Source organism: Cavia porcellus, unplaced genomic scaffold, assembly GCF_034190915.1.
Source record: "Cavia porcellus strain 051 isolate PalLab524CR breed Dunkin Hartley unplaced genomic scaffold, mCavPor4.1 scaffold_1, whole genome shotgun sequence".
NCBI classification, from domain to species: domain Eukaryota; kingdom Metazoa; phylum Chordata; class Mammalia; order Rodentia; family Caviidae; genus Cavia; species Cavia porcellus.
In genome coordinates, this window is record NW_026947484.1 from 228,950,314 (window position 1) to 228,978,289 (window position 27,976).

At 35.4% G+C, this 27,976-nt stretch overlaps 1 protein-coding gene and 1 pseudogene across 13 annotated transcripts in view; one reads left to right on the plus strand and one right to left on the minus strand.

Moving 5' to 3' along the window:
* Nucleotides 1–27,976, minus strand: part of Birc6 (baculoviral IAP repeat containing 6) — a 242,185-nt gene that overhangs the window by 43,570 nt on the left and 170,639 nt on the right. For all 13 annotated transcript variants that reach the window (XR_010040847.1, XM_063230115.1, XM_063230081.1 and 10 more), the window contains 4 exons: nt 26,228–26,528; nt 25,585–25,802; nt 21,826–21,990; nt 20,283–20,451 (listed from right to left, as the gene is read on the minus strand). Coding sequence is in view for 12 of the 13 variants with exons in the window: in XM_063230115.1 (XP_063086185.1) it covers nt 20,283–20,451; nt 21,826–21,990; nt 25,585–25,802; nt 26,228–26,528 (853 nt within the window). In the remaining variant the exon portion in view is untranslated. The remainder of the gene's footprint in view (nt 1–20,282; nt 20,452–21,825; nt 21,991–25,584; nt 25,803–26,227; nt 26,529–27,976) is intronic.
* On the plus strand, nt 3,634–7,941 carry LOC106028295 (transcription initiation factor IIA subunit 2-like; annotated as a pseudogene).

Below are 27,976 nucleotides of genomic sequence, written 5' to 3' on the forward strand. Positions count from 1 at the left end.
ATGTACCACAAACATATACTAATGAGAAAAAATAAAACAAAACATGCAAGGCTGAGGATGTAGTTCAATGATAGGGAACATACTATACTTAGTGAGCCTGAGGCCCTGGGTTCAGTTCTCAGCAAAGATCACAATAATTGTGCAAAAGCACACTAAATGCAAACTTTTACCTTTCAATAAAAAGATGTTTGTATCACTGAAAGCTCTGTTATTATGTTTTTCTTTTAAGACAAACATGTTACTGCATGAGTTTTTCTAAATTATAATCTCAGTATTCAGGTTTAACTGCAATGTTGGCACTTTGTCATAAGTAAGTGGATTTTAGGTTGCTGTTTGGGCACTTGGTCTCTAAAAGGTTTGCCATCACTGTTCTAAGAAAACAAAACAGACAAGGAAAAACTAACAATGTTTCATTCACATACCAATTTTTGTCATCTGCTAATCTGTAAGGTCCTTTGAACCTTACAGATTCTGTCTCATGTCCCTAATTCCATCTATTATGAAACCAAGTGGAAAGTAAGTAGATTTTCAGAAAACATTATTTCAGGAAAAAAGAATCCAAAGAAATACTGTAAGAACTAACTTACATATGTTTTAAAGTTTGTAGATACAAAGTCAACATGTACAGATGCTGTTAATTTTATGTAATAAATAATCAATCCTGTCTTGTGCCCCTAATTCCATCTATTATGTGCCAAACCTCATTCTTGGCAAGTACTTAAACCTCTGAGCTAAATCCCCTGCCTAAAACCTCATTCTTCACCTGATCTCTTAATGCTTTCTTCAAATTTCTTTTGGACACGCTGACCTTCCATCCATTCTTCCACATCATGTAAGAAGGATCTTAACCTATACACACACAGTTCCTTCTTTCTTAACTGAAAACTCTCACTGCACTGAGGATGTGCCTCCCCTTGTCCCTGCCCAAGTTCAGATGAGATTTACATTCTCCATCCTCTAGAAGTGAGGCTCACAGAATACTATTAAAATATCTTAATGATAGCTGCTGATTTATGTTTCCACTCAACTATCAGATTTTGTTTCACGTATTTTGAACCTTTGGTGTTAGGCACGTACAAATTTACAATTTGTACTTTAACTACACAGATTCCTGTTTTATTAGGCAAAATTTCTTTCCCTTTGGAAATGTAACTTTTTCTCAAGATAACTTCGGGTTAAATGGGAATACAATCCAGTTAGCCTTTTCTGGATTAGGGTTTACCTGGCATAACTTTTTCCATCCTTTTAAAATTATCTATATCACAGGGTATTTACACTATAGCATACAGTTTGATCTTTTTATTTTAATCTAATCTGCCATTTGGGACAATTTATTTTTAATATAACTACTGATATGACTAGACGTTAGTCTATTATTTTATCTGTTTTCTGAGTCCAACTTAGTATTGTATTTTGATACATCTAATCACCACTTTATTGGTTTTCTATGATCGCCCGAGGTATTAAGAGTGGTCCTTAATCCTGGTGTTCTTGGTCAACTTAGATGTAGTGTTTTACCACTTCAAATAAAATGTAGAACCCTTATGACTGTATATGCCCTTTAATCCTTACTGATTATACAATACTTCTATAACACATCAATGGGTCTTAAAATTCCTACACATAGCGTCTTAATTTTTGTATTCAAAATCCTATACATTTTCTTTCTTTCTTTTTTTTTAGACAGGGTCTCACTATCCAGTTCAGGTTGGCCTTGAGCTCACTTTGTAGCCCAGGATGGTCTCGAACTTAAAACAGTACTCCTGCCTCCTGAATGCTGGGATTACAGGCATGTGTTACCACACCCAGCTAAAAGCTTAGATATTTTTCAAGACTTAGCAAAAAATAGGCTAATATATTTGCTAAGAAAACAATCATTTCAGTTATTTCTAAAGTTCACCCTTTCTGCCACAGGATAAGCTTATTTGAAGGAAAATGGATGACCTCAATACCATAATTTTAAGTGAAATAAATCAGACATACAAGTTTAAATATCACATTATTTCTCTTGTGTGAGAAACCCAAAGGATAAACAAGTAACATAATGGAGGACAGAAACTGGGAAATAGGAAACAACATCTTCAAATGTGAAGGGGAACAAGGATGGTGGGAGGAGAAAGAGAAGGAAGGGGGAAAAATCGAGAGACTACAAGGGTAAAAATGGAAACAAAGCTTTTGTAAATGGAGAGGGCAAAAAGTGCTAAGACAGGGAAGGGTACAGGGAACAAAAAGAAAACTCAAGACACATTATGTACAGGTACAATTTTCTATGATGAATATGATCCGTATGTATGACAAATATATACTAATAAAATAAAGTTAAAAAAATAAAAGTTCAGGCCAGAGATTTAGCTCAGTGGCAAATGCACCTGCCTGGCAAGTGCAAGATCATGAGTTCGATCCCTAGTACCAAGAAAAAAAAAGGGCTAGGGATTTAGCTCAGCAGCATAAGAGCCTGCCTTGCAAGTGCACAGTCGTGAGTTGGATCCCCAGTACCAAAAAAATTAATAAAAGTTCACATTTTACACTGGAATCATTTCTATTTAGCCTAAAGAATTTTCTGAAGCATTTCTTTCACAGTAGGTTTATTCATGATGAATATTCTTAGTCTGCCATTTTTTGAGAACATCAGTGTTTCATAGCATTTCAAAGGTTCTATCTTGGGGACGGCTATCACAAAGAGAATGAGAGATGCGATGGTAGTTGGTATTGTCTTCCCTAATTTGGAACTTGAGGACCTAAAAAGACTCCATCATCCTGTAATGATTTGATTAGTTCTATAATATGCAGTAAGTATAGAAAGTGGGTGAAGTTAGGGACAACTATTTGTAAGAAGCTAGATAGATAAGGTAGATCTCCAGTGGACTTGCTTTGAAATCTGTATTTCTTTAAATTGTTTTTTTATTTTTTTTTAAATGTTCTGTTCTGTTTTGATATGGTTAACCTTATCCTCTTAGAGATGTAAAACAAATAGGTGGGACTGATAATCATATTACAGAGCTTTTGTTCGGCCATAGAGCAGAATGGTTTGTAGGGTCATTTTTTTTTGAATGTCATTCTATATACTTTAATTCTATAACCTGAACAGCCATTTCGAAGATGACAATTTGTAACTTATCAACTGGCAATTTCTTACCTTTTGTTTGTCTGTAATTTAGAATTATTTCTACCCTTTTTTTTTTAATTTCCATGTATTTTTTTTTTTCGTTTCCTTTTCTTTAAATAAAAAAAAAAATTGATGATAATTCTTTCAGGCAGTTTTGACAAGTTATGTCACTGTGCTTTAACTTCTTCAGGTTTCTGATGGCAAGTTGGAAGTCACTTGACAAATGTGTCATTTTTCTCTGGACCACCTAAAATTTTTTTGCTTTTAGTAGTTTCACTACCGTGTTTTCATGAATACTATTCTTTGTGTTGACTGTGTTTAGCATTTGACAAGCTTCCTCAATGTTTACATGTATGTCTTTACTGCATTTAAGACATTTTCTAATATTCCTTCAAAGAATTTTTTTTTTTTTGTCTTTTTCCTTTTTATTGGTACCGGGGATCGAACTCACGACTGCCTGCTTGCAAGCTAAATCCCCAGCCCCTCAAAGAATTTTTTAACACATACTCGCTTGTCATAGGTCTACAATGGCAGGAATGTAAGACCCTTTGATAGTGTTCCCGGGTCTCTGAACCCTTTCCAGCTTCCAAGTTGAATGTCTACTTTTGCAGCCCCATTGTGCTATGGAGACCATCTAGTGGATCTAAATTTCAAACATTTTATAAACTGAAAAATCTCTATTTGGTTCCCTCCTTTGGGCTGTTATGTTCTGGTTACTAGGGATCAAACTCAGGAGCAAATGCTGTCAATAAGTTTTATATCCCAGTCCCACTTGATTCTTCTTTTACCAAGTAAAGGATGATTATTATAACTGCTCTAAGGCCTTTGGCAACTCTAACATCTACATCTGGGTCACTTCATGGCTGGAACTGTTTTGAATGTCTTTTCCCTAGCATGCTTATCATTTATAAATCTGAATTTGGTCACAAACATCTTTAATATTGTATTATAAAATTCTGAGCATCAGAGAATGATTTCTAATTATGTTCTCCTGTAAGAAGAAATCAGAGCTCCTGAGATAAATAAGTAATTCAAGGGATGGGGCAGGGAAAATACAAGATAAGGCTGGAACATCTTTTGTCAGAAAGTAAGCAATCCTTTGGAAATAAGAAAGACCTATGTCAAATCGTCACAGAAGCTGGCTTGGAAAAAAAATCCCAGTGGCCAAAATAAAATAACTTAGGCAACAAAACAGTAGTAATAAAGTAGATTAGTGGTTGCTTCAGGTTGAGAAACGGGGGAGTACTAGATTATACTGGCATCTGCACAACTCCATAAATATGTAAAAACTGCCAGGTATGGAGGCGCCCATCTGAAATCCCAGCACGTGGGAGGCAGAGGCAGGATCACTGTGAGTTTGAGACCTGCCTGGACTATATGATGAGACCTTATCTGAACAACAGCAGCAACAGTAACCGTAGAGAAACAAAAAGCCATCCAATAATACACCTAAAAACCCAGAATTTTACATTATGGTAAATACATTCTAAGAAAAGCTGCTAAGACATGTTGCTGCTAAGCTATGTGTTAAATTATAACCTGTGTATAATTTTAAAAATATCTAAAAGCTCATGGCGATATAAATAAAGAATTGAACAAATATGTAGAGTGGACAAATCGTTCTTTCAAAAGAATCCAAAGGGCAAGAGAAGCAGGCCTCATCAGGAGCTGATCCTTGCCAATGAAAGTATCATTTTCATTGTTTTCTTGGGTTGGGTTTTATTCTCTTTTGTTTGTTTTATGTTAAATCTGATGGCACGAGCAGCTGCTTAAAACATAGCAAGACATTATGGTAGCCATTTTAGATTTACTATTAGCTTATTTTGAAATCTGTTATTGTATTCTGTTTTGTTTTCATTGTTTCTACTGTTATGTTCGATTTTTACTATGTCTGAAGGTATCTGCAGCTATTTTAAAGACAATAAAAGGCATTATGCTCATACTGCTGACTTCATAAGGTTTTGAAGTCCTGTAACACACTAATTTATTTTGATTAGTCTTATTCTGTTTTATTTTCCTTGGTTTTATCCTCTTTAAAAGAAAGAAAGAAAGAATAAATGAATGAATCCAAATTCTGAAGTACTTCTGAGATTAGGAAATGAAGTTTAAATCCCTTCCCACTGATTATGTGCTAGACTTAGTGACATATTCGTAAAGCAGAGTTTACAAATGAAAAAATAATTTTTCCCAAGTTTTACATTGGAGATACCTGGTAGACACCATGATTTCCAAGTGATTACATCAAGTTATTACCTCATCACTTATGAGTCATGTTGATGTCATATATACTCTGCCATGGTGTGATAGTAATGGGTCTTTAATTTTGGGGGTATTTTTTCCCGAAATCCATAACCCCAGTGTTGTCATGAGAAAAGGCCAGCCCACTGGGAACAATGTATAGAATATCTGACTGGCAGTCTTCAAAAATGTGAGGAAGATGAAAAACAAGAGAAGAGCACAAACTTTACAGATCAGAAAATAGTCAACTGTAATGGCAAGAAAGCAACATGGTATCCTAGACTGGACCTTGCTACAGAAAAAGGACAGTGGAAAACTGATGAGATGCAAATAAAGTTTACAGACTAGTTAGTATTATTAAGCAAATCATCTTAGCTTTGACAAACTGACTGCAGTTATATTAAATGTTAACAATGCATGAAAGATAGCTGAGAATACAACTGAGATCTAAAATTATCTTGCAGGGCCAGCCAAGGTGGTGCATGCCTGGAATTTTAGCACTCGAGAGGCTGAGGCAGGAACCATGAGTTTAAGGCCAGGCAGGGCTACATAGTGAGACCCTATATCAAAACTGTGCACTTTTTCTGTAAACCTAAGATTATTACAAAATTTAAAAAAATTGTAAGTCTCCGCAAAATTACTTATTTAAACAAAATGAAATGATCAATGCAGCTCAGGCTGTAGTTTTTTCATTTTCTGTAAATCCAAGATTTCACAGAGTGTTACACTGTTTTGATCTGTCTTCATCTTGAGCCAGGAATTACTTTTCTGGATTATATTATACCTGACTTCTCCAAATATCTATTATACTTCTCTGCAGCTGTTCTGTGCGTGAGGAGTGTGTGGAAGCTGGGCTCAAGACTTATTAAAGAAAAAAATCAACTTTGCCCTCTTAATGTCTCCATGAGATTCCCCTCACACACTCTGGCACCCAGATTCTCTGGGCAGAAACACAGGTGTCTTTCAGTATCTCTAAATTCCCTTTGTACATTGAAATGATATGTGTCTCCACATTCTGAAGCCAGTACTAACACAAAAATATTTAGCATTTCAAGTATTTCTAACAATAAATGGTATCTCCTTCTAGTGGTTGGAACATAACTGCAGGTATCCTTGCTTTACAAATGTAGCTCTCAGAATTACACTGTTATCACAACTAGAAATCAACATTTTAAGAGAGAAATTAAAATAAACATTGTAGTATGTTAAGAGTTTCCTACCTAAGAAACAGCTCATGAAAATTATTGCTTTGGGGCCTGCTTGGCAAGGGCAAAGTCTCAACTTGGTCCCCCATACCAAAACCAAAAAACAAGCCAAACTACTTTGTAACATCATGGGATTTTTATTGTTCCTTTTTTAGAAGGTAACCAGTATATATGTATTTATTTATGTTAGTTATGGTAGAGTAATCAAAATTTCTATTTACTCAAACATTATTTCTATGTGCTAGAATCCTTCAAACTCTTCCAACTGTTATGAAATGTATGACTAATTATTATGAATTATACTCTATTGTGCATATAACGTTAGAAACTCACATGTGCTTAAATGACGTTTGATACCCATTATTCACCCTTCCACTCTCTCTCTCCCTATTCCCCTACCTATCCTCTAGAGCAACCTCTGTTCTCTCTTTCACTTATATGTGATTAACTTTTTTAACCTCCTCAAAAAAGTAAGCAAAAATGGTATATCCTTCTGTGCCTGTCCTAGTTTTCTTAACATGGTGTGATCCAGTTCTACGTTGCTGCAAGTGATACAATTTCATTCTTTTTATGGCAGAGTAATATTTCAATGTGTATACATGATGGTCTTTTTCAATCCATTCATCTGTCAGTGGACACTACGTGATTCATATCTAACCTGTTGTAATTAATGCTGCAATAAACAAAGGTATGCACACATCTATTCCATACAAAGCTTTCAGTTCCTCTGTCATATGCTGTGTTCATACCAACTTTAATCTTATTTAGCTTACTGAATTGAGTTGTTGGGAGAAAAGTTCAGAATTTATTTTAAAAAATATTAGTTTGTTACATATAAGATAGCCAACACAAAGTCATGCTATTAATTTCATGTAACCCAAAGTTTAAAGCCTTGGGTCCCACTCTGCGGTTTCCAAGGCGACTGAGGAAGAAGTCAGCTAGGCAAAGCTCCTTGCAGGGCCCTGGCCGCAGTGTTGCCATGTTCCATTGCAGGAAGTGCCTCCCACAGGGAGCAGATACTAATGTAAGCCTAAAAAAAGATACTTTCTTCTTCCAGAGTTGTGGCCCATCAGTTACACAGGAATACTACCTTGGGAAATAGTCTTGAGGAGAGCCTAGATGAGCTCACATAAGTTTCAACATATGACCCTTCAACTTGCCCTGCAAGTTCTACTTCAATTTGATAAGCCTACAAATTCAGGATTGGCGCAGAGGGTATGGAACAGAGTCAGATTCTGGAGCTTTCTAAATATGTACAGATTCTGTGATGATGTGTGGACTTTTGTAATGAATGATGTTGAATTCAGAGAGGTGACAGAACTTATTAATGTGGATAAAGTGAAATCTGTAGTGTGCAATGGTAAAAATACTGGCTCTAATACTACAGAATGAATAGGGAAAAAAAAAATAGCTTTTAAAATGTCATCTCCTGGGGCTGGGGATTTAGCTCAGTGGCATAAGCGCCTGCCTTGCAAGCAGGCAGTCGTGAGTTCGATCCCCGGTACCGATAAAAAGGAAAAAGACAAAAAAAAAAAAAAAAAAAAAAGTCATCTCCTGCTATTATTCATCATTTTTTAAAGAGCAGTATAGAAGAGGCTTTTTGAAAATTTAATCTAGCATCACAGAAATGACTATATTGTGCTATCAGAGAATTCTGACAGAAAAATACTTGTAACTCTATCCTTTTACACTACCTTTGTTATAAAGCATAAAGAAACATAACTTTTTCTGCTCCCACCTGCAAGCAAAAGGCCGTGAGTTCAATTTCCAGTACAAAAAAAAGAAACAGAGTTTTTTCTAAATGCTAAATCAAACGTTGTAGCCCTCCTTTATAAACTCTCTTTAATAAACCCATTAAACAACAACAAAACAAAGTTCAAAACTCTACCAAGAATCTAACATATCTTCACTTTCGTTAGCAGAAAAAGAAATATTACTTAAGCAGCAAAATTATAGATCTTCCGAAGCAAAGAGGAACTATAGAGAGGGAGGGTAAAAGAAAAGGAAAAGAAAAAAAGAGCAAAAAAGAATAAAATGGAAATAAAGTTTTGTAAATAAGGGGAAAACAGACTGAAGGGAGGGGGAGGGCAATGGGGAAAAAAGAGGAATTGATATATCACGTTCAGGCACAAATTCCCTATGATGATTGTGATCATTATGTATGTCTGAACTGTATCAATAAACTTAATTTAAAAAAAGGAGAAAGTAAGTTGCAGATCTATTTTAACTAATTAGAATCACATTATAAAAGTCTCTGAAAGGGCCAGGGATACAGCTCAAGGGCATGGTGCCCGCCTGCCAAGTGTGAGGTTGTTGAGTTAAATTTCCAGTACAAAAAAAAAAAAAAAAAAGAAAAAAGAAAAAGAAAAAGTCCGATGAATCTGATTCATTTAACCTAAACATGAAGGCTCGTACTGCTGCAACCAAAACACACTGTGTCTCCATTCAATTACACATCTTAAGCTTCTAAATTTTTTCATTTTTAGACCTAAAGAAAAAGGTCAATTTATGAAAAGATTGAAGAAACCCAGTAATTAAGTCATTAAACAGTCTTTTATTATTTTTATTCATTTTTGGGGGGTGTTTTTGTATTTTGATATCAGGGATCAAACGCGTGACCTCACACTTGCCAGTCAGGTGTTTATGCTGCTAAGCTAAATCCTCAGCCCTTGTATCTTTTCTCATTTTTCATTTTTAGCTCTTGTATTTTTGAGACAGAGTCACGCTATGCAGTTCAGGTTGGCCTTTAGCTCACTTTGTAGCCCAGGCTGGCCTCAAACTTGCAACAATCCTCCTGCCTCAGCCTCTCAAGTGCTGGGATCACAGCTGTGTGCCACCATACCCAGTGGCCATTAAATTCTTGTTAGAAACCATGAACTTATAAAACAGTCAGAATTTAACCTTATATTTACCAATATTTAATCTGTACAAAGGTCTAGATGCAAACATGTTTCTAATAGCATACACTAATTTACAAAAAAAGTTAATACTCTAAAAATAAATTGGCTAAACAAAGGCATGCTATTACAATAAAACAAGTAAAAAGAATTGTTAGAATTACCTAATGTCTAAGACACTAACATAATCAGCTAGTACTGCTGAAGAATAGGATTAGTGTCTCAGTTACAACATACTCATAATGTCAGTAATGTTTTAAACAACAGGCTGGCTTCGCCCTACGGAACTTGTATACTCTCCACATTCCAGTAGTAATTTTGGAACTTCTTTTTGTCTTTCTTTTCTTCCTTCCTTCCTACATTTTGTAGTACTAACGAATGAACCAAAGGTTCTGTGCTCTGAGCTCACCCCAGTCCTTATTTTTTATTTTTTGACACAATCACCCTTTGTCACTCTAGGTTAAAGTTGAAATTGCAATCTTCCTGCCTCTGCCTTCCGGAGTGCTAGGAAAGTAGTGTGTGCCAACATGTCTGGCCTTCTTTTTTTCACTTCTGATACAAAGACATTTAGAAATTAAAGTGGGTATCAATTTTACATGTAATTATTGTTGAACATTTTGAATAGCCGAGGATTATCATGCAAAATGTGTAGACCAATTTTGAGACTTCAAAATAAACTTACCAGAACTTCTACATAGTAAGGTCTCCTGAGAACTGCAGCTTATTACTAAAGTGAGGACCAGACTCTAATGTTCACATTAATTTTTAAAAAATGATTAGGAAGAAAAGCTTAAAGACTGCAAAGTATTTCTAGATGAAGCCAAAAAAGGGCAAAAGAGGGGTCAGGATTGTGTTAAGAAACCACACTCCATAATAAAAGGTTACTGGAAGACCAATCTATGAACTGAAAAATGGGGGGAAAAAAACCCTGTTAGAGATTAGAGCATGGCAAAACTGGCAAGGGAATAACAATTACAAAAATCTTGACAAGTGCACAACAGTGTCCAAAGCCCGATGAAATCTGGACAACCTAAAGAGAGGTGAGCCATGAAGAGCTTGCTATTATAACTTTCCACATGGCCCATGCCGCGTTTCCTAGATGCAACATGTACTTTTTTTTTTAACTTTATTTTGACCCTTTTTCATCTTTACTTGGCCCATGCTTGCTCTGGAGAGCCAGTTTCTCCCCAACTCTTTACTTTTGCTTTCTTGAATACACTTTACCACTGCTTTGCTGCTCATTTGTTTAATGTTTTGTTTCAGGTGAGCAGAATCTGGAATCTAACTCCAGAAAGGCAAGCAATCCAGAACCTGGTAATGTTTAGTAGGCAAGCCACTGTTAGAAGCAGGCTATCTTATAATATTGTTTCTATGTTTTTCTATCTAGCTCAACTAACCCAAAAATAAATAGAAATGTGTGTAATTTTACTACAACTCTCCAAAGAGCTAAAGAATACTGGGCTTATATTTTCTGTATTACCTACTAGCAAATGTAAGCAAACCATCGAGTGAATATCATTTAGCACCATTTTCATACTTAAAAACTAAGTTTTAGAATATTCTATAAAATACTTTAAATCCTATAAAATTAATGACAAGGAAAGGTTGGGAACTGTTTCAGATTAAAAAGTTAAGAGACAAAGGGCCAGGTTTGTGGCACTTGCTTATAATTCCAACATTTGGGAGGCTAAGGGTAGAAGATCACCTTGAGCTGCACAGTGAGTTCAAGGCCACTCTGAATTACATAGCAAGACATTGCCTCAGTGAGACAGACAGAGACAGAGACACAGAGAGAGAGAGAGACAGTGAAAAGTCAGAGTGACAGAGACAGAGACAGAGTGAATCAGTCCAAGTTGGACCTGTAACCTACTGCCCAACTCCAACACTGCTCAAAACAAAATCATACAGGAATATAAAAAATTTCAAATTTGATTTTAATCTTCTAAAATAGAAGTTTTACTAAGTTTTGGGAAATCTAGATAACTTATTTGTATTTTAAAATGCCACTTAAAAAGTTAACAAGTATTCTAACCAAAATTGTTAACTAATTTTATAATTAACTTATATTTACTTATATATGAGTTATATTTTCCTGACTGGCTCTACCTGAATAACACACCTCTTGTCTCTTAAACTAAAAAAAATTCCAAAACTCCAAAATAATTCTCTAATTATTAAAGACACGCTTTAAAGAGATATACTATATATTAACATATACTTTAAAGAGATATACTATATTTAACATAATCACATGTTCATTTAAAATGCCCTGAGGAATATTTAGACTGGAACAGTTCAGCACGCACACTAACCTGGACCAACTCCAGAGCCATGGACTCCACACTCTGGCCAGGGCCACTACAACTCTGAGCTGGCTCTGCAGTTTGCTTTCCTTCTGTATTGGGCCACAGAGGTGCCAACTAACCAACTGATCTGATCTTACAAGAGCAAAGCCCAGGAGATAGTAGATAGTGCTGGATTCTACTTGGTTTCCCTGAGGACAATGTAAATAGCCCTAAAAAGCAGAGAGCCACACCACACAGCTGACTACCAAACAACCAACCTGATCAGGGAAAGAGTTTAACACTTTGGTGAAGAGCTAAGCACAAAAGTGTTGGCTGCCTCAGGAAGAAATGATGGATATGCCAACAAAGCTAGGCCCCCCAAAAAACCCAAAGCTACCAGAGACTAAATGAAAATAGTGCGGACTTTGATGCCCAGAGTGACTTATTCAGGGTGGGATACAGTTGGAGGACAAAGTCAGTGCAGTGTCTGCTGTACTGTCACACAGAGATTAATTGGGTGCCAGTTTACTGATTGTGTGTGACTGAGTCATGGAATACCTACTCTACAAGCTTTATTACAAGTCTAAAATGTTACCTTATGTTGTAGTCAGGGATTGAAGGAAAATGACTACATACAGAACTGCTTATAATGCTCACCCAAGGAATCAAATACAAAGCAAGTGCAGGAAATCTGTCCCAACACTGAAGACCTACAGAGCTGAGCCAAGGGCCTGGAATCCATGGCAATGTCCTGTATTGAGTCCAGCTGAAGACCTACAGCCCATGACAATGCCTCTCAAGTCCAACTGGAGGTCTAGTGCCCATGACAATGACTCATGCAAGTCTGTTTCACTGATCTGCGCTGGGAAGGCCAAAAGATAGAAACTAGAAACTCTGTGCCAGCAGGATGAAGGATCTATGCCAGCAGGTTGAGGGTTCTACAATGAGCAAAGAAGCAGCACTCAAAATAAGAACCAGGGCTCCCCAAAAAAGTACCACAGCCATCCTCAGCAACAATGAGGTCCCAAGCTCCGCTGATTATAACAGACGGGAAGCCAGCATGATGAACTCCTCTAGGAGAATGAGCAGCTGGCTCCAAAAGAACCAACAGCTCCAAACAACAACTTAGGAGAACCCAAAATGCTACTCTCTTCTTTCCATTTCTTTTTATGCTGGCAACAGTTCTCAGTTGGACCTGCTACACTCAGCACTACACTGATTCAGTTCAGCTGGTGTTTAAATTGACCACCAGTTTTTAATCCACCAAACCATACCACAGTGAGTGGGTGAGAGACTACTACAGAAGACAGACTGGAGAAGGTGAGGGCAGGACATAAGAGTCTCTGAGAAGTTCAAGCTCAGCCAAGAAGGAAATAGGAGTCTGCATTCTGTGCCAAGTTATGGGACAGGTTCCTAGGCGTGGACCTTTTGAACAAGGCGTCACCATGCTAAGCCACAAGCTTATATACAGAAGAGGGGCACAGAGGCTGTGATTTGCTGAACCCCAAAGACTGGTGGTCCTGGAAGAAAATGACTCATTTGGCAACAGATGACAATTTCTTTTTTTTTCTTCTTTTGACCCCATCTCTCTCTCTCTTTCTTATTTTCTTTTGTTTTTTGGTGGCTTGGAGGTATGAATCCCTTTTTAAAAAAATTATTACTACCTTTATTTGTTCCTTAGGCACTCTTTTTCTCAATTTTAGTTTGTCCCTTTATTTTTTTTCCTCTACTACTTTTTATCATCTGTTTCCCTTGTTATTTTTTTGTTACATTTATCTAATACTGCTAATTATTAATTATCTAATACTGCTTTTATTTCTTAACAGAACCTTCTATTTCTTATTCTTTTAAAATGTTTTACTAGTACATGTTTGCAGTACACAATATACATTCACTGTGGGAAATTGGTCCACATATGTAACACATTTTGATTCTTTTTACCTTGCCTTCTCTTTGCCTCCCATTTCCTCCTTTTTTGCAAGCATCAGATTCACTCATTTATCTTATGTCCTTATAATTAGCACACACACAGATCAACAGATTTAATCGGCCAAAAACATTTAAAGCATGTAAGACAATCATACTAAATCAAGGTACACTTTTGTCTATGGTGGGTTACAACAAAATTCTCATTTGTATTAGACAACTTTTATGCATTTTATACACTGACTTTCTCAGATAAGAAACTGATATTTAAGCTCATTTGTCTGATTTACTTCACTTAATGTTATGATCTTAAAGTATATCCACTTTCTCATCGATGACCTTCCTTGATAACACAGTAGTACTCTATTGTGCATAAATACCACATTTGCTTTATCTAGTCATCTGATTGTGGACATATAGCTGCCTCCCAGATTTAACTATTATGAAGTATGCTGTTGTAAACATGGCTATGCATACACCACGATGGTATGATGTCTTTAAGTCTTTTGGATAGATACCTACAAGGGAACTAGCTGAATCAAATGGAACTTCTAGTTTTAGTTTTTAAACAATTTCCATAGTGGCTGTACCACTTTACACTCTCACCAGTAATGAAGAAGCACTCCCACCCTGCTCCACTTTAGCCTTGCCAGCATTTGGTCTTGGTTGATTTCTTGATGATGACAGCCATTCTTTCTGGAGATAGAATCTCAGTATTGTTTTACCATTGCTTAATTTTTTTTTTTTTTTTTTTTGAGTCAGGGTCTTACTCTGTAATTCAGGATGGCCTTGAACTCACTATGTAGCTAGAACTGGCGTAGAACTTGCAGCAATTCTCTGCTTCAGTTTCCCATGAGATAGGATTATAGGCATGTGTCGCTCTACCCAGCTCCATTGCTTAATTTTTCAAATTCATGTTCCCATTCCTCTCAACCTCTATACTTAATAATATAACCAATAAGCTTTGTAAATCTATAGTTAACTGTACCTTACTATCATTGAACACAGTTGGATATAAGGTTATTTTACTGAGTATATGTTTACTATAGATAAGAAGTTTGTCTTGGAGTTGATGCTGTAAGCATAGAGCTCTTCCTTATGGTTAAGTAAGGTAGATTATAGGTTTTAAGGGATCATCAATATCATGTTTGTATTCCATGCTACTGTTATTGCTGAATTTGCTACTTTAGTCAAGGAGATATAGATATTGCTGCATATGTTTTTCTCTGTACATCAGCATCTGGATTGCTGGGTATCATAAACAATACTGTGGCTAATTCCTAAAGAACTGGATACTGGGTCTTATAAGCTTTAATGTCTTCACCCAAATAATATGTAATCATTGGATCCTAGAACTCAGGCAAAGGTCAATAGTTAGATACAACCAGAGGACATCTCTGAAAAGCACAAGTTAGCTGAAGGTGTCTCAATAATAGCAATGAAGCTACCCACTATAATGAATCCACAAACCTCAGCACAGAAAACAGAAAAACAAAAAATCAGAAACATGACAAAACAAGTCAATAAAATGCCTCCAAAGTTGATTCAAGGAGCATTGAAGGAAAGAAATCAAAAGCAACCTAGGCAAAATATCTGAAAGGATGATGAAAACAAAACGGGTCAAAAAGCTACTTAGTGAATTCAAAGCAAATATAGCTAAAAAGATGCTGATCCTAATGAAATAAATGACCAGTACATTTAGATAAGATACTAATAAAAAATAAAGACCTAAAGAGAAGCAAACCATGAGTTATCAGCACAGAAAAGAAAAGCATTTTTAAAATTTCAAACGAATCCAGATTACTGAAAGCATGTGTAGTACGTGTGACTATTGTCAAGAGGAAGTGTTAGATCTAGAAGACAGGGCTGTGGTTGATTATTGATGAGACAAACCTTAAAAACAAAAAAACAGAACATAAAAAACTGATCTAATAATAGTGTTACATGATACAAAGAAGAGTAATCCAAGATTAGCTGTCCAAGAAGAGAGCAAAAAGGTCATAAAAAAGCTACACAGAAGCAGAAAACTTGCAAACCATGGAAAAAGGATTTAGCATTCAGATAAATGATGCCTGCTGAAACCAAATAGCCATGACCAGAAAAGAACCAACCCAAGACACATAATAGGTGGAATAAAAACTTCAATAGAACTACATAATGTTAAAACCGTTAGAGAAAAGCAATGAATCACTTAGAAAAAAAAGATAACCCATCAAAATTACAACAAATTTCTCAAGAAAAACCTTAAAGGCAAGGAAACGTGGAAGTGAAGTTTTAAATCTTAAATAAAAACAACTTTCAACTCAGACTGATAAACAGTATGCTACAAAATTACCTTTCCAGAATGACAGAAAAATAAAGATATTTCTATAACAAAGAAATCATACCCCCAAGTCAACAAAACTCCGAAATTCTCAAGGACATCTCAGAAGGAGATAATGAAGCTAACACTTCCAAAAGACCCAACAGAATGATTCCCCAGGCAGAGCACCCAATTAAATAGAAAGGAAACAAATAGATTCAGCAACAAGAAAATAATACAATGACAGGAATAAGTCAATACCTACCTGTTATAACCATCAATATTGAAGGGTCTCAATTCACCAATTGAAAGACACAGATCAGCAGAATGGATCAAGAAACAAGATTCAACAATATCTGGCATACAAAAAACATACTTAATCCCAAAAGAAATTCACAGACTAAAAATCAAAGGAATAACAACTATACTCAATGCAACATCAACAGTTGCATAGCTTGGGGGTGAGTCCCCCACTCCTACATCTTACTGTAAAAAGGAACATTATATTGTAACAATTTACTCCATAGTCTGCAAACTGAAGGACCATCCTGAGCAGTGGGAACTCTAGCTATAGCACTAAACAGCAACCGCATAAACAAGGAGTAGCAGCTATCCTATTTTCCAACAAAGCGAATTTTTAACTCACTCATACAAGGCCATAATTTGTATGTCTCACAGCCCAGTAGCTCCAATTTGAATCTGATTGCTCACATCAGCTTGAACTGTAAGTTACATGTATGACTGTACCATCAGGTGGCTTGTACTGCTTTCTCAGGGGGGGTCACTGATTACAATAATGCAAACAAAGTCAACAATTTAGCAGTATAGATATCGCCATATTATAGTTCCTTAAGGAAAATATTACGCTGGTATAAAAATTATAGTAGAGCTTCAGTGTGGTATAGCAGTTATAAATGCATATCATATACATTAACAATGAGGTATTTGTAAAGTTTCCAACTTACAACTTATAGAATTAATTACTGGTACACTGTTCATGAATGTAAATGCTTTAATGAAATAAATTTGATCACTATAAAAATTTTAACTGGTATGAGTACTATTTAATATTTTTTATTTAGGTAGTAATTATTCAAATTCAAGTAACTAGATTCAGCTCACTTACAGACTTTTTATTAATTTTATTAGTAATAAAGATGGGTAAAATTGATTAAATCTGTTTGCACCAGCAGCAGCACCACTGATAGTTCAAGTCAGTGAAAATATATTAAGACAAAGCAAAGATCACTACGTATTAACACGTTCAAGATGGGGCTATAAGTTCTCTCTTGCTGCCAGGTGGCTCTGATTTAATTTTATTACTGAAACGTTGAAAAAGTGATGAGACCCATTCCTGCTACCATTGGTACAAGACACTTGAAGGGACAGTCACACATATATCACCAAAGTTTAAGACAATGCAAACATATTAAGGGAATCATTCAACAGGAAGAGATAACTATATGTATATGAATCAAACAATGCACTCAACTTCATAAACCTGTGTGCCAGTAAAATAGAGCACTCAGAGGAAAGAACAGATTTCTAGATATACACAAATTACCAAAACTGAACAATACTACAGGTCATGACTAATCAATAACAGGCAATGAAACTGAAACAGTAACAATAATGATAATAGGGTTAGAGACTTAGCTCAGAGGTGTAAGTGCCTGCCTGTCAAGTGCAAGATGATGAGTTCAATCCCTGGTACAAATAAATAAATAAACAAATAAAATAAAAAAAATAAATAATAGAAATAATAATAATAACAGTAACGATGATGATAATAAAAAATCCTACTAAGGAAATCCTGGTCTGATGGATTAACTGCTAAGTTCCACAAGAACTTCAGGGAAGACCTAAAGATAATATTCCTGAAACTCGTTAATAAAATTAAAAGGAAAAACATTCCAAGTCTTTTCTAAGAGCTGGCATTACCCTGATTCCAAAACCACACAAGGAGCCCACCAAAAAAGAGAACTGGTCAATCTCTTTAACGAATATAAAAACAGAAATTTTCTACAAGATGCTGGCAAACAGAATGGAAAAATCACCAAAAAGATCATATACCATGATGAATTAGACTTCATCTCAGGGATGCAAGAGTAGCTCAACATATGCACATTAATAAATATAATCTACCACATAAATAGAATAAAAATCAGATGATCATTTCAATAGATGCAGAGAAAGTCTCTGACAAAATCCAACATCCATTCAGAATTAAAACCCTGAAGAAAATATACAAAAGCAATGTGGCACGATCTGATAAAAGCCACTATGACAAAATTGCTGCCAACAAAATATTAAATGGAGAAACACTAAAAGTTTTCCTTCTAAAGTCAGGAACACAAAGATACCATAATCAACACTCCTGTTTAATGTAGTCCTTGAGACAACAGCCAGAGCAATTGGTAAAAAGAAAGAAATAAAAGAGACATGAATAGGAAATGAAGAAGTCATTATCATTTGCAGAGAAAATGATTCTTTACTTACAAGACTAAAAAAAATTATACCAAAATACTCATAGAATTATGAGACAAAGTCAGCAATGTAGCAAGATATAAGATCAATACACAAATATCAACAGCATTTCTGTATATCAATAATAAACTAACCAATAATGAAATTACGAAAACAATGCTATTCACAACAGCATCAGGAAAACTTAAATACTTAATTATTCTCATGAAGGAATCAAAGACCTTTACAACACAAATTTTATCATTTTGAAAAAGCGGACTGAAAAAGACATCAGAAAATGGAAAGATGTTCCATGTTTCTGGATAAGGAGAACCAATATAGTCAAAATAGCAGTGTTTTCAAAACTGATATACAGATTTAATGAAATTCTAATCGAAATAGCACCAGCACACTTCACAGATTGAGAAAACAATCCAAACAGTCACCTGGAATCAAAAAGACCTATAAAAGCAACAGCAACCTTAAGTAAGAAGAGCAAAGAAAGAAGGATCAACCTGATTTCAAGTTTATTTGATCTTTGACAAATGGGCCAAAATATGCACTGGAGGACAGAGAAGATCTTTAATAAATGGTGCGGGGAAAACTGGATATCCGTGTGCAAAAGACAGTTCAGACCTATATACCTCATGTGCTACGATAGAAACAAAATGGATGAAAGAGTTCAACGTTAGAAATACTTAAGCTGCTGAAAGATAAGAGGTAAAACTGTTGAAGACACAGAAAAGCAAGGATTTCCTGAACAGAACCCCGGTGGCACTAGAAATAAAACATCTCGTCTGACACAATGGAATTGTATTAATTTTAAAATCTTCTGCACAGCAAAGGAAACAACTAAACGAGACAACCTACAGGATGGGGAAAAAAGATGAAACAGAAAAAACTCTTTAAAAAACATACATGTAGACAAGGACTTTCTGAACAAAATTCCAGGAATCAACAAATGGAATCATATCAAATTTAACAACTTCTACACAGCAAAGGAAACATTTCACATATGAACAGACAACTTAATAGAATAAGAAACAGTTTTTCCCAGCTATCTCTTACACAAAGGACTAATATTTAGAATAAAGAACTCAAAATAGCTAAATTCTCCAAATAAAAGATTCAATAAAAAACAGGCCAGTGGAAATAAATCATAACACTTCTCAGAAGTATAGATGTCCAAGAATACCTGAAAAAAATGTTTACCATCACTGGCCATTAGAGAAATGCAACTGAAACAACACTTGAGATTCTATTTTATTCCAGAAAGAATGGCCATCATCAAACAATCACATAACAACAAATGCTTGCCAGGTTGTGGGAAAAGAAACCCTCCTATATTATTCATGGGAATGTGAACTAGTTCAACTACTATGAAAATCAGTATGGAGAGTCTTTGAAAAAAAAAAAAAAAAAAAAAAAAAACCCGAAACTACAAATTCCACTAGATCCATCTATTCCCCTTGCAGACATTTTCCTGAGTTAAATCAACTATACACAAACATAAAATAAAAACAAATTTTAAAAAAGTGAAACTCATCATGTTGAATTACAGTGAAACTCAAGAGCATAATTTATAGCTGAATCTTAGAAACAGCTTGTATGTTCATCAACAGATGAATGGATAATGTATTTATGCACAATGCAGTATTACTCAAGCACAAAAAAGAATAAACTTGATGACACAAAACTGAATTAAGGGAATGAAAGCAAGTAATTTCAGAATAACTAAAGACATAAATCAATCAATCAAAAACATCAACTAAATCTTATTTAAACTGGTAATAAGCAAAAAAAAAAATTTTTTTTACCCACAAAGATACTTCCAAAAAATAATTACAAAATGATTACCTGAGTCATTTCGTAGGTAGGATGACATGGCTGGGATAAGGCAGGACTGACTGAGAAGCTCAAGAAGGACGGCAGGCAGAGCACTGCTGTTCTGCCCTCTGCTTTCAGGAGGTGGCTGAACTTCTCCATTTATTGTGCCACTCACAGGATTTATGTAACTTGCAAGAACCTAAAAATTACAATTCCTGAAATTAAAATAGGTTTTTAGCTTTACTCTATAAACACTTTTTTTTTTTTTTGGGTCTTTTTGAGACAGGGTCTCACTATGTAGAGTTCAGGCTGGCATTATGCTCACTTCACTGCCCAGGTTAGTCTCGAACATGCAATGATTCTCCTGCCTCAGCATCCTGAGTGCTGGAATTACAGGCGTGCACCACCATGCCCAGCTTAAAGACCTATATTTTATGTCAGACATTCAAACTGAATAGCCAAGAGTGTATCTTTTCCACTCAATGCCTCAAATTCTATGTTTTCAAAATGAGACATCTTCTGTTTAAACTTTTCAAGTAAATCAGAAACCGTGGTGCATGCCTGTACTTTCAGCACTCAGCAGGCTGAGGCAGGAGGATCACTGCTAGTTCAAGATCAGCCTGGATTATGCAGTGAGTTCAAGGTCAACCTGCACTATATAGCAAAACCCTGTCCTAAAAAAAGACAGAAAAAGAAGCCAAGGGCTAGGCATTTAGTTCAACTGCGTAAGTGCTCACCTCGCAAGCACAAAGTTGTGAGTTTGATCCATGGTTACTGCCTCCTCCCCCTCAAAAGAAGGCAAATAAGATCTGTTGTGCTGGAGAATGCTGGTTACAAAGAACAGCATATCATTTAGGGCTACATACAGAGAAGCAATCCAACCTTATGGAGATGAACTTTAAAACTTAGCAGATCTGATACTGTTCATACTATTTTATTGAATAAATTCAGTTCGTTATTTGAAGGTGTTAAATTTTAGAACTTTATACTCAAATGAGCGTATCATTGCAAAAACCAACACTCAAAGAACTGATCAACTTTTGATTAGCTGATGCATAAACTAATGCCAATCTTTTCTTTAAATACCCCTCCTAATTTCTGTGGTACAAGACTTTTCTTACTATTTCAACTTGCTTGATGCTTGAAACACAAAGAAACTTAAGCAATAAATGTAAAAGGGACCTAAGCAGACAGATGAGTGGTACAACATGTGTATATATCATGTGTGAGGTCCTGAGTGTAGTATCTAGCAGCCCCCCAAAAATCTAACCATAGTATTTTTTAATACAAGAGCCTAAGTACAACAAATTAAGATGAAGAGGTGATTTAGAAGAAGGTATATGGCACAGTCTTCTGCTAGAGGATACTTTTATCTTGTTGTCACATTACTGTCAGTGAAGGGGAAAGAAATTCAGGATTATAACTGGGGAAGAGTGATCTTTGTTCTGTGGCATTTTAGAATGAATTAGGAGCATAAAAGCAGTAAAAGATGACTTAGAAAAGTCATCAAAAATTGAAATCAGGACAAACACAAAAAATTTATTATCACTGACAGATGAATTTTAAGCTATACCTGCAGAAGACAGGTAACGTGTTCCTCTTCCAGCCTCTGTTTAGTTAAGGCTTGTTCCACATCCCACCCAGAAGCTGTAGAGCCTGTTCCAAAGCCAGTCCCTTTGGCCCAATACAGCTGCTGTTCTTCTGTTGATGTAGGGTTTTGAGAGCTTGATACCTGTGGCTTATAGCATGAAATATAAACAGTTATTACTATTTGGTGTTTTCTTTAAAAATATTCATTTTTAAAACTGTAAAAGTTCACCAGCTATAGACAAGTTTGGCAGAAGACTGAATAATTATGCTCAGCAATTTCATCCCCAGAATACTCAAGAGAAATGAAAGCTGGCATTAAAATAAGGGACATGTATACAGCTATTACAGCAGAACTAATGACAACAATTAAAAGAGAGAAGGAACACAAATTCCAACCAATGGATAGATAGCTTGTGCCATGGAATACCGTTTGGCTATGAAAGGGGGAATACAGCAGTAATGGATGCTACATAGACAAACTTCAAAAAGCTTTCTGCTAAGTGAAAGAAGACAGAAAAGGTAACATACCAAATCATCCCCCCAAATACAAGAAATGTTAAATAAATAAAAATAAATGAAATATCGAGGGCAGGTCAACACATAGAGACAAAATACAAAATGCAAATTGGCAGTTGCTGGGGCTGAGGTAAAGGAACACAAACTGATTAAATTTAGGAAGGCATAATTTTTAAAAAATTTTAATTATCAGGAAAAGAAAACATCACTAACTGGATATAAACTAGATCCTTTTAGGAAAAATAAAGTAAAAGGCTATGTTAGAATTCTACCATTGATGCTTTCAATCACAAGAGCATGAGTACTTCTAACTGCAGAAGTAGCCATTCTTTCTTATTCAGAATGTGAAGTACATAAATATCTCAAAAGTTGAAAATGAGAATTGTTAGACCAAAAAACTGGTTTATTAATGTAAACACATATCCATAAAGATCATATAATTGTCAATTTTCATTAAATGCAAAATCACATTCTGTTAAACCACCTGCAATTAAAATTTAGTTTCCATGGAAATTCACAAGCAGTATCAATGGGATTTGTTTCTCTTACTGGAAGTATTTTCTTAGGATAAATAATATTCAGAAATACAGTTTTAAAAACTGACACAGGGGGCTGGGGATTTAGCTCAGCAGCATAAAAGCCTGCCTTGCAAGCAGGCAGTCGTGAGTTCGATCCCTGGTACTGATAAAAACGAAAAACACACACACACACACAAAAAAAAAACCAAAAAAAAAAAAAAAAACTGACACAGCTACAGTATTAAGGATACACGAGAAAGTTGATGTTTCATATTTTCAAAGAGAAGCTATTAAATATATCACAAAATTCCACTACCATGCAAGCATTTACTAGCTTAATCAATGTTACTGATAAAAACAATTATTTATTTAAAACACCAACAAGTCAAGATGGGCATATTGCCATATGCCTACAGTACCAGCATTCGGGAGGCTGAAAAGAAAAGATGAGTGAGCCGAGGAGTTTGACAACAGCCTGGGCAACCTATCTCAGCCCTATTGCCAAAAACAAAACAAAATAAAACAAAACATCTTGCAGTAACATGTAGTCTCCACATACAACAACAACAACAACAACAACAACAACAACCCACATAAAGCTCAATGATTTTATTAAACACAAAGATTATTTTATCATCCAGGGAGAGAATTAGATCACCTCATCACTGCACCAGAGGAATTCACCTCAGTCTGTGTTCTTTTCATCACACCCTCTTACCACAACACTATTTAAAAAAAAAAAAAAAAAAACTGAGTGTGGTGGTACAGTACTGTGATAGGCTGAGGCATAAGAATTAAAAATTTAAACTAGCCTGTGAAACTTAGTGAATTCTTGTCCCAAATTAAAATTAAAAATGGTTAGAGATGTAGCTCAGTGGAAAAAACCCAAGTTCAATCCCAGTGCTAGCCAAAAAAAAAAAAAAAAAAAAAAGTTTCTAAATAGGGGGGATAAGGAAAGACTGGTAAATAAAGACAGGGTTATAGTAAGGAGGAATACATTTTTGGTGGTCTTAATGCACAGCATGGTGACTACAGTTTGCAATATTGAATTGTATATGTCAGAATTCATAAAGAGAGGATTTTGAATGTTCTGACCACAAAAAAATGATGTGTTAAAGACGGTTCACTTCCTTGATTTGATAACACAAAGTATAGAGTATATCTAAACTGTACCATAATAAACAGGTACAAAAATAGTACCAATTTTTTAAAGAGTAATTTTAATATACTCAAGGTCTTTTCGAATATTTTTTTCTTTACAGAAAAGTGCTTCTAAAAATACTTATTCAAGGCCAGTCATGGTGGCCCATGCCTGTAATACGAGCACTGAGGAGGCTGAGGAAGAAGGATCGCTTCGAGTTGAGGCCAGCCTGGGTTACAAAGTGAGTTCAAGGCCAGCATGAACTGCAGAGTGAAAACCCTGTCTCAAAACCCTCCCCCACTAATAAGACAAAAACCCAAAACACTATTCAAGAAACAGCCAACTCTTAGATCATAAGTTATTCATCCTTTTTTTGACAAATATATATATTTGTCTGTTTTTATACATTGTATGCTCAGATCTATCAACCCTTTAAAGTAATTTTTGCATATAAAACACAATACAGTATGAAGATTCATTTTTGTTCCATGTAGATAAACTGAACTAACACCATATATTGGCAAGATAATACTTCATAATGTTGTGGTCATGTCATATATATAATGATGTATACGTAAAATATATATTATTATACATATAACCATGTATATGTGAGTTTGGGTGTCAACTGTTGCTAGGCTTGTATCTATCTGCTACTATACTTTCACTATAAACTTTGACGGGAATTTAAGTTTGCAAGCTATGTTGTTCTTTGAAAGTGTCTTAAGTAATCCTTGCCCTTTTGCATTCCAATACAAATTTTACAAACAAGTTTGTCAACTTCCTCCGAAAGGAATACTGATTTGCAATGAATTTATGGTCTAATCTGGGAAATATTAATGTACTATTATAATTTCTGATACACAGGAATCAAATCTAAACAAGTTTTATGTTGTTTGAACAATTTTTATTCAGTTCATTTTATAAAAAGGCCTGTTGTATTTTTTAAGATTTACCTATAAACACTTTCTATTTGTAATGGTATTCTAAGATTTTCTCCTAAAAGCTCTTTTTCTTGACTCTTCTGAGTGATGGGAAAACAAGAGTGTACCACCATGCCTAACAAAAAGACTACTTTGTGTTTCTTACTATTACATGGAAATAAACTGTATACAATGACTTTACGTATTATATTCTCAATAAACTCAGTTAAGCCATAATTACTTTTGGACTTTTTAATCATCTGGAAACAATGAAGGTTATTTCCCCCCTTTCTTGTTTTGCTTCTCTTATTACACAGGACAGAATCTCACATTCAATATTATAATTCTCTACATTTCAAAAAAGAAACTGAAAAAGGATCAAAGTATATCCTAGCCAATGTGAAAGCTTATTAAGCTTGTATCTTTTCTGTTTTTCAAGCAGACTGGTTAACTTGTGACTTTCTGAAGACTAATAGAGAAAATTCATTAACTGATTGCTTCTCTTTTAAATATTCTTCATTTTGGGCATCAGGAACACCCAACTCTTTAAAATATGATGTCAAAAATCTTTTATACACCATTAATTAAGTTTAATTTTTCATAATCTAAAGAATTAAATCTACCTCTGACTGAGTTAAACATACCTCTGTCTGATTGAGGCTGGAGTTTGGAACTCGGGGTGCATGATGACTAAGAGCAGAGAGGCAGACAAGAATAAGATGCAGTGCTCCAATTTCCAATGCCATTCGCCTTAGAAGCACACCATCATCAGTTGTCAAAGGTGTAGTGCTAAACAAACTACGAAGCACATGGAAAGGAAGGGTTGGAAGCACATTGGCTGACGGAGATTGCAAAATATGACCTACACAGAAAAGAGAGCAATAAGGAGCTATAAAGAAAGTTGCAAATTAATGACAACATAAAATTGTAACACTATATTTATTATAAAATAGTCTAAATAACACAGAATTGTAAGACCTTAAAATTTAATCGCTATTGCCAGCAGTGGTGGCACACAGCTGTAATTCCAACATTCAGAGGGCTGAGGAAGAGCGCCATGTGTTTGAGGCCAGCCTGAACTATAGAGCGAGACCCTGTCTCAACAAACAAACAACAACAACAACAAAATTCAGAAAGGAACATTATGTTTAATAAGTGAAATTAAGCTACCACCAATGGACTAAAAGCTTAACTGGAAATAAATGATAAGTAACAGGTAATTCTCCAGATAACTTTATTCCACCTATTATGTGTTGATAAATTTAATCAATCACATTAAACACTTACTTCCTTCTCCGTCATCTGTCACACCCAATACCAATCGAAGAAGGCACTGGGCATGTTTTCTCTCTTTCAGTAGCACTTCAGCATAGCCCGGAAGACGAAGAAATAATCCGAAAGCAGCCAGAGAGTGTGCAGGTATAGGGGACGTGGTCTGCACTGCCGACTTGATGGGGGGAGGCTCAGCCGCAATGGTCTCGGGCGCTTCATAAACCAACTCCCCCGACTGCTCAATGGTCACCCACTCAAACTGATCACTATCCTTGGGCTTTTCCTGAGTAGTAGATGTTACCACTGGCGCACTCACCTACAGAGAAAAATTGTTCGACTATTTGTATTTTGTCCCAACAAATTAAAGACCTGATTTCAGGTCTTTAAAATATACCTTTTAAATATACCTTTAAAATATAAGACTCTAAAGACTTTAAAAAACAAAAAAAGTCAGACATGGCAGTGGATGCCTATACTCCTAGCATTTAGGAGACTGAGGCAGGAGGCCTGTGTGGGATACATAGTGGGTTCAAAGCCAGGCTGACCTACATAATGAGACTGTCTTAAAAAACTAAAAACTCACAGAACCTTGTTTTGAAATCACACTTCCAAAGCCAGGTATAATGGAGCACATCTGTAACCCCAGTACTCAAGCTGAGGAAGCTGAGGCAGGAGGCCAGCATGAACTACAAAGTGACACGTCATCTAAAAAAAATTTCTTTTTTAAATCAAGTTTCCAAAGATATCTTAAATATGGTAGTACCTACCAAATGTCTTCATGTTATAGTTACATTTTCCCTTTTGGAGTTCACTGAGTATCTGCAGGCAGATTCTTTAAAGTTATGTAAATATCTTATTTCTCACCAAACTTTAATCCATTTATATTAACATTTTAAAAATTATTTATTTTAAAGATAATAATACCCAACAAAACAAAATAGAGTAAAGCCAATCAAAACAAAGCAGTGAAAGTGGTACAGAAGCAGGATAATAGGAAATCAATAATAGCTACCATAGTATATCTTGTTATCTTTACAATACTGTCCATTCCATCAGACACAGTAAAATCAAATAAAACAAAACAGACTAAAACTAATCAAAACACTGAATAAAGTGAAACAATAAACTGGAACAAACAAAACAGTGAGAATAACACTGGATTTCAAGACAAAGACAGAAGGAAATCCCCTGTATTGCATATGTTACCCTCCTAATGGATGCTGAGACTACCAGCCCCAGACCTCCAAAATTAGTTAAACAATACAAGCATTCAGTTGTTTTGTACTTCAGTTGCTATGAACTCAGCCTGTCCTCTGAACCAGCCGGTTTGGGGGAAGAGAGATTGCTCCTTGATTCTTGGCTCATGGGACAGGGATCTGGCTTTTCTCTTCCGGGGCCCTACATGGCTTGTGTGGCTTACGAGAAGGGCAAATTGGCTTCTTTTTGAATTTCACGTGCTCCAGACCCAGCATGGCATCTTATATTAGCATTTTTATAAAGACTTTCATAAACTATTACAACATTTTACTAAAGTAGAACTTCCTAATTTCATCATTGCTTCTGTATTTATTAGTTGGTACTGAGTTAGGAAAAGACCTTCTTCTCCACCTAGTACATCTACACCAATTTTTATTAGTATGGACTCTTAATTTTATTCTATAGTTCATTTGTATTACTTTTAGAATCAAATTTGGTCACCAGAATCACCTAAGAAGGTTCTAAAATTTCTTTAACATTCTGTTGGCATTTCTTTGCTTTCTATCA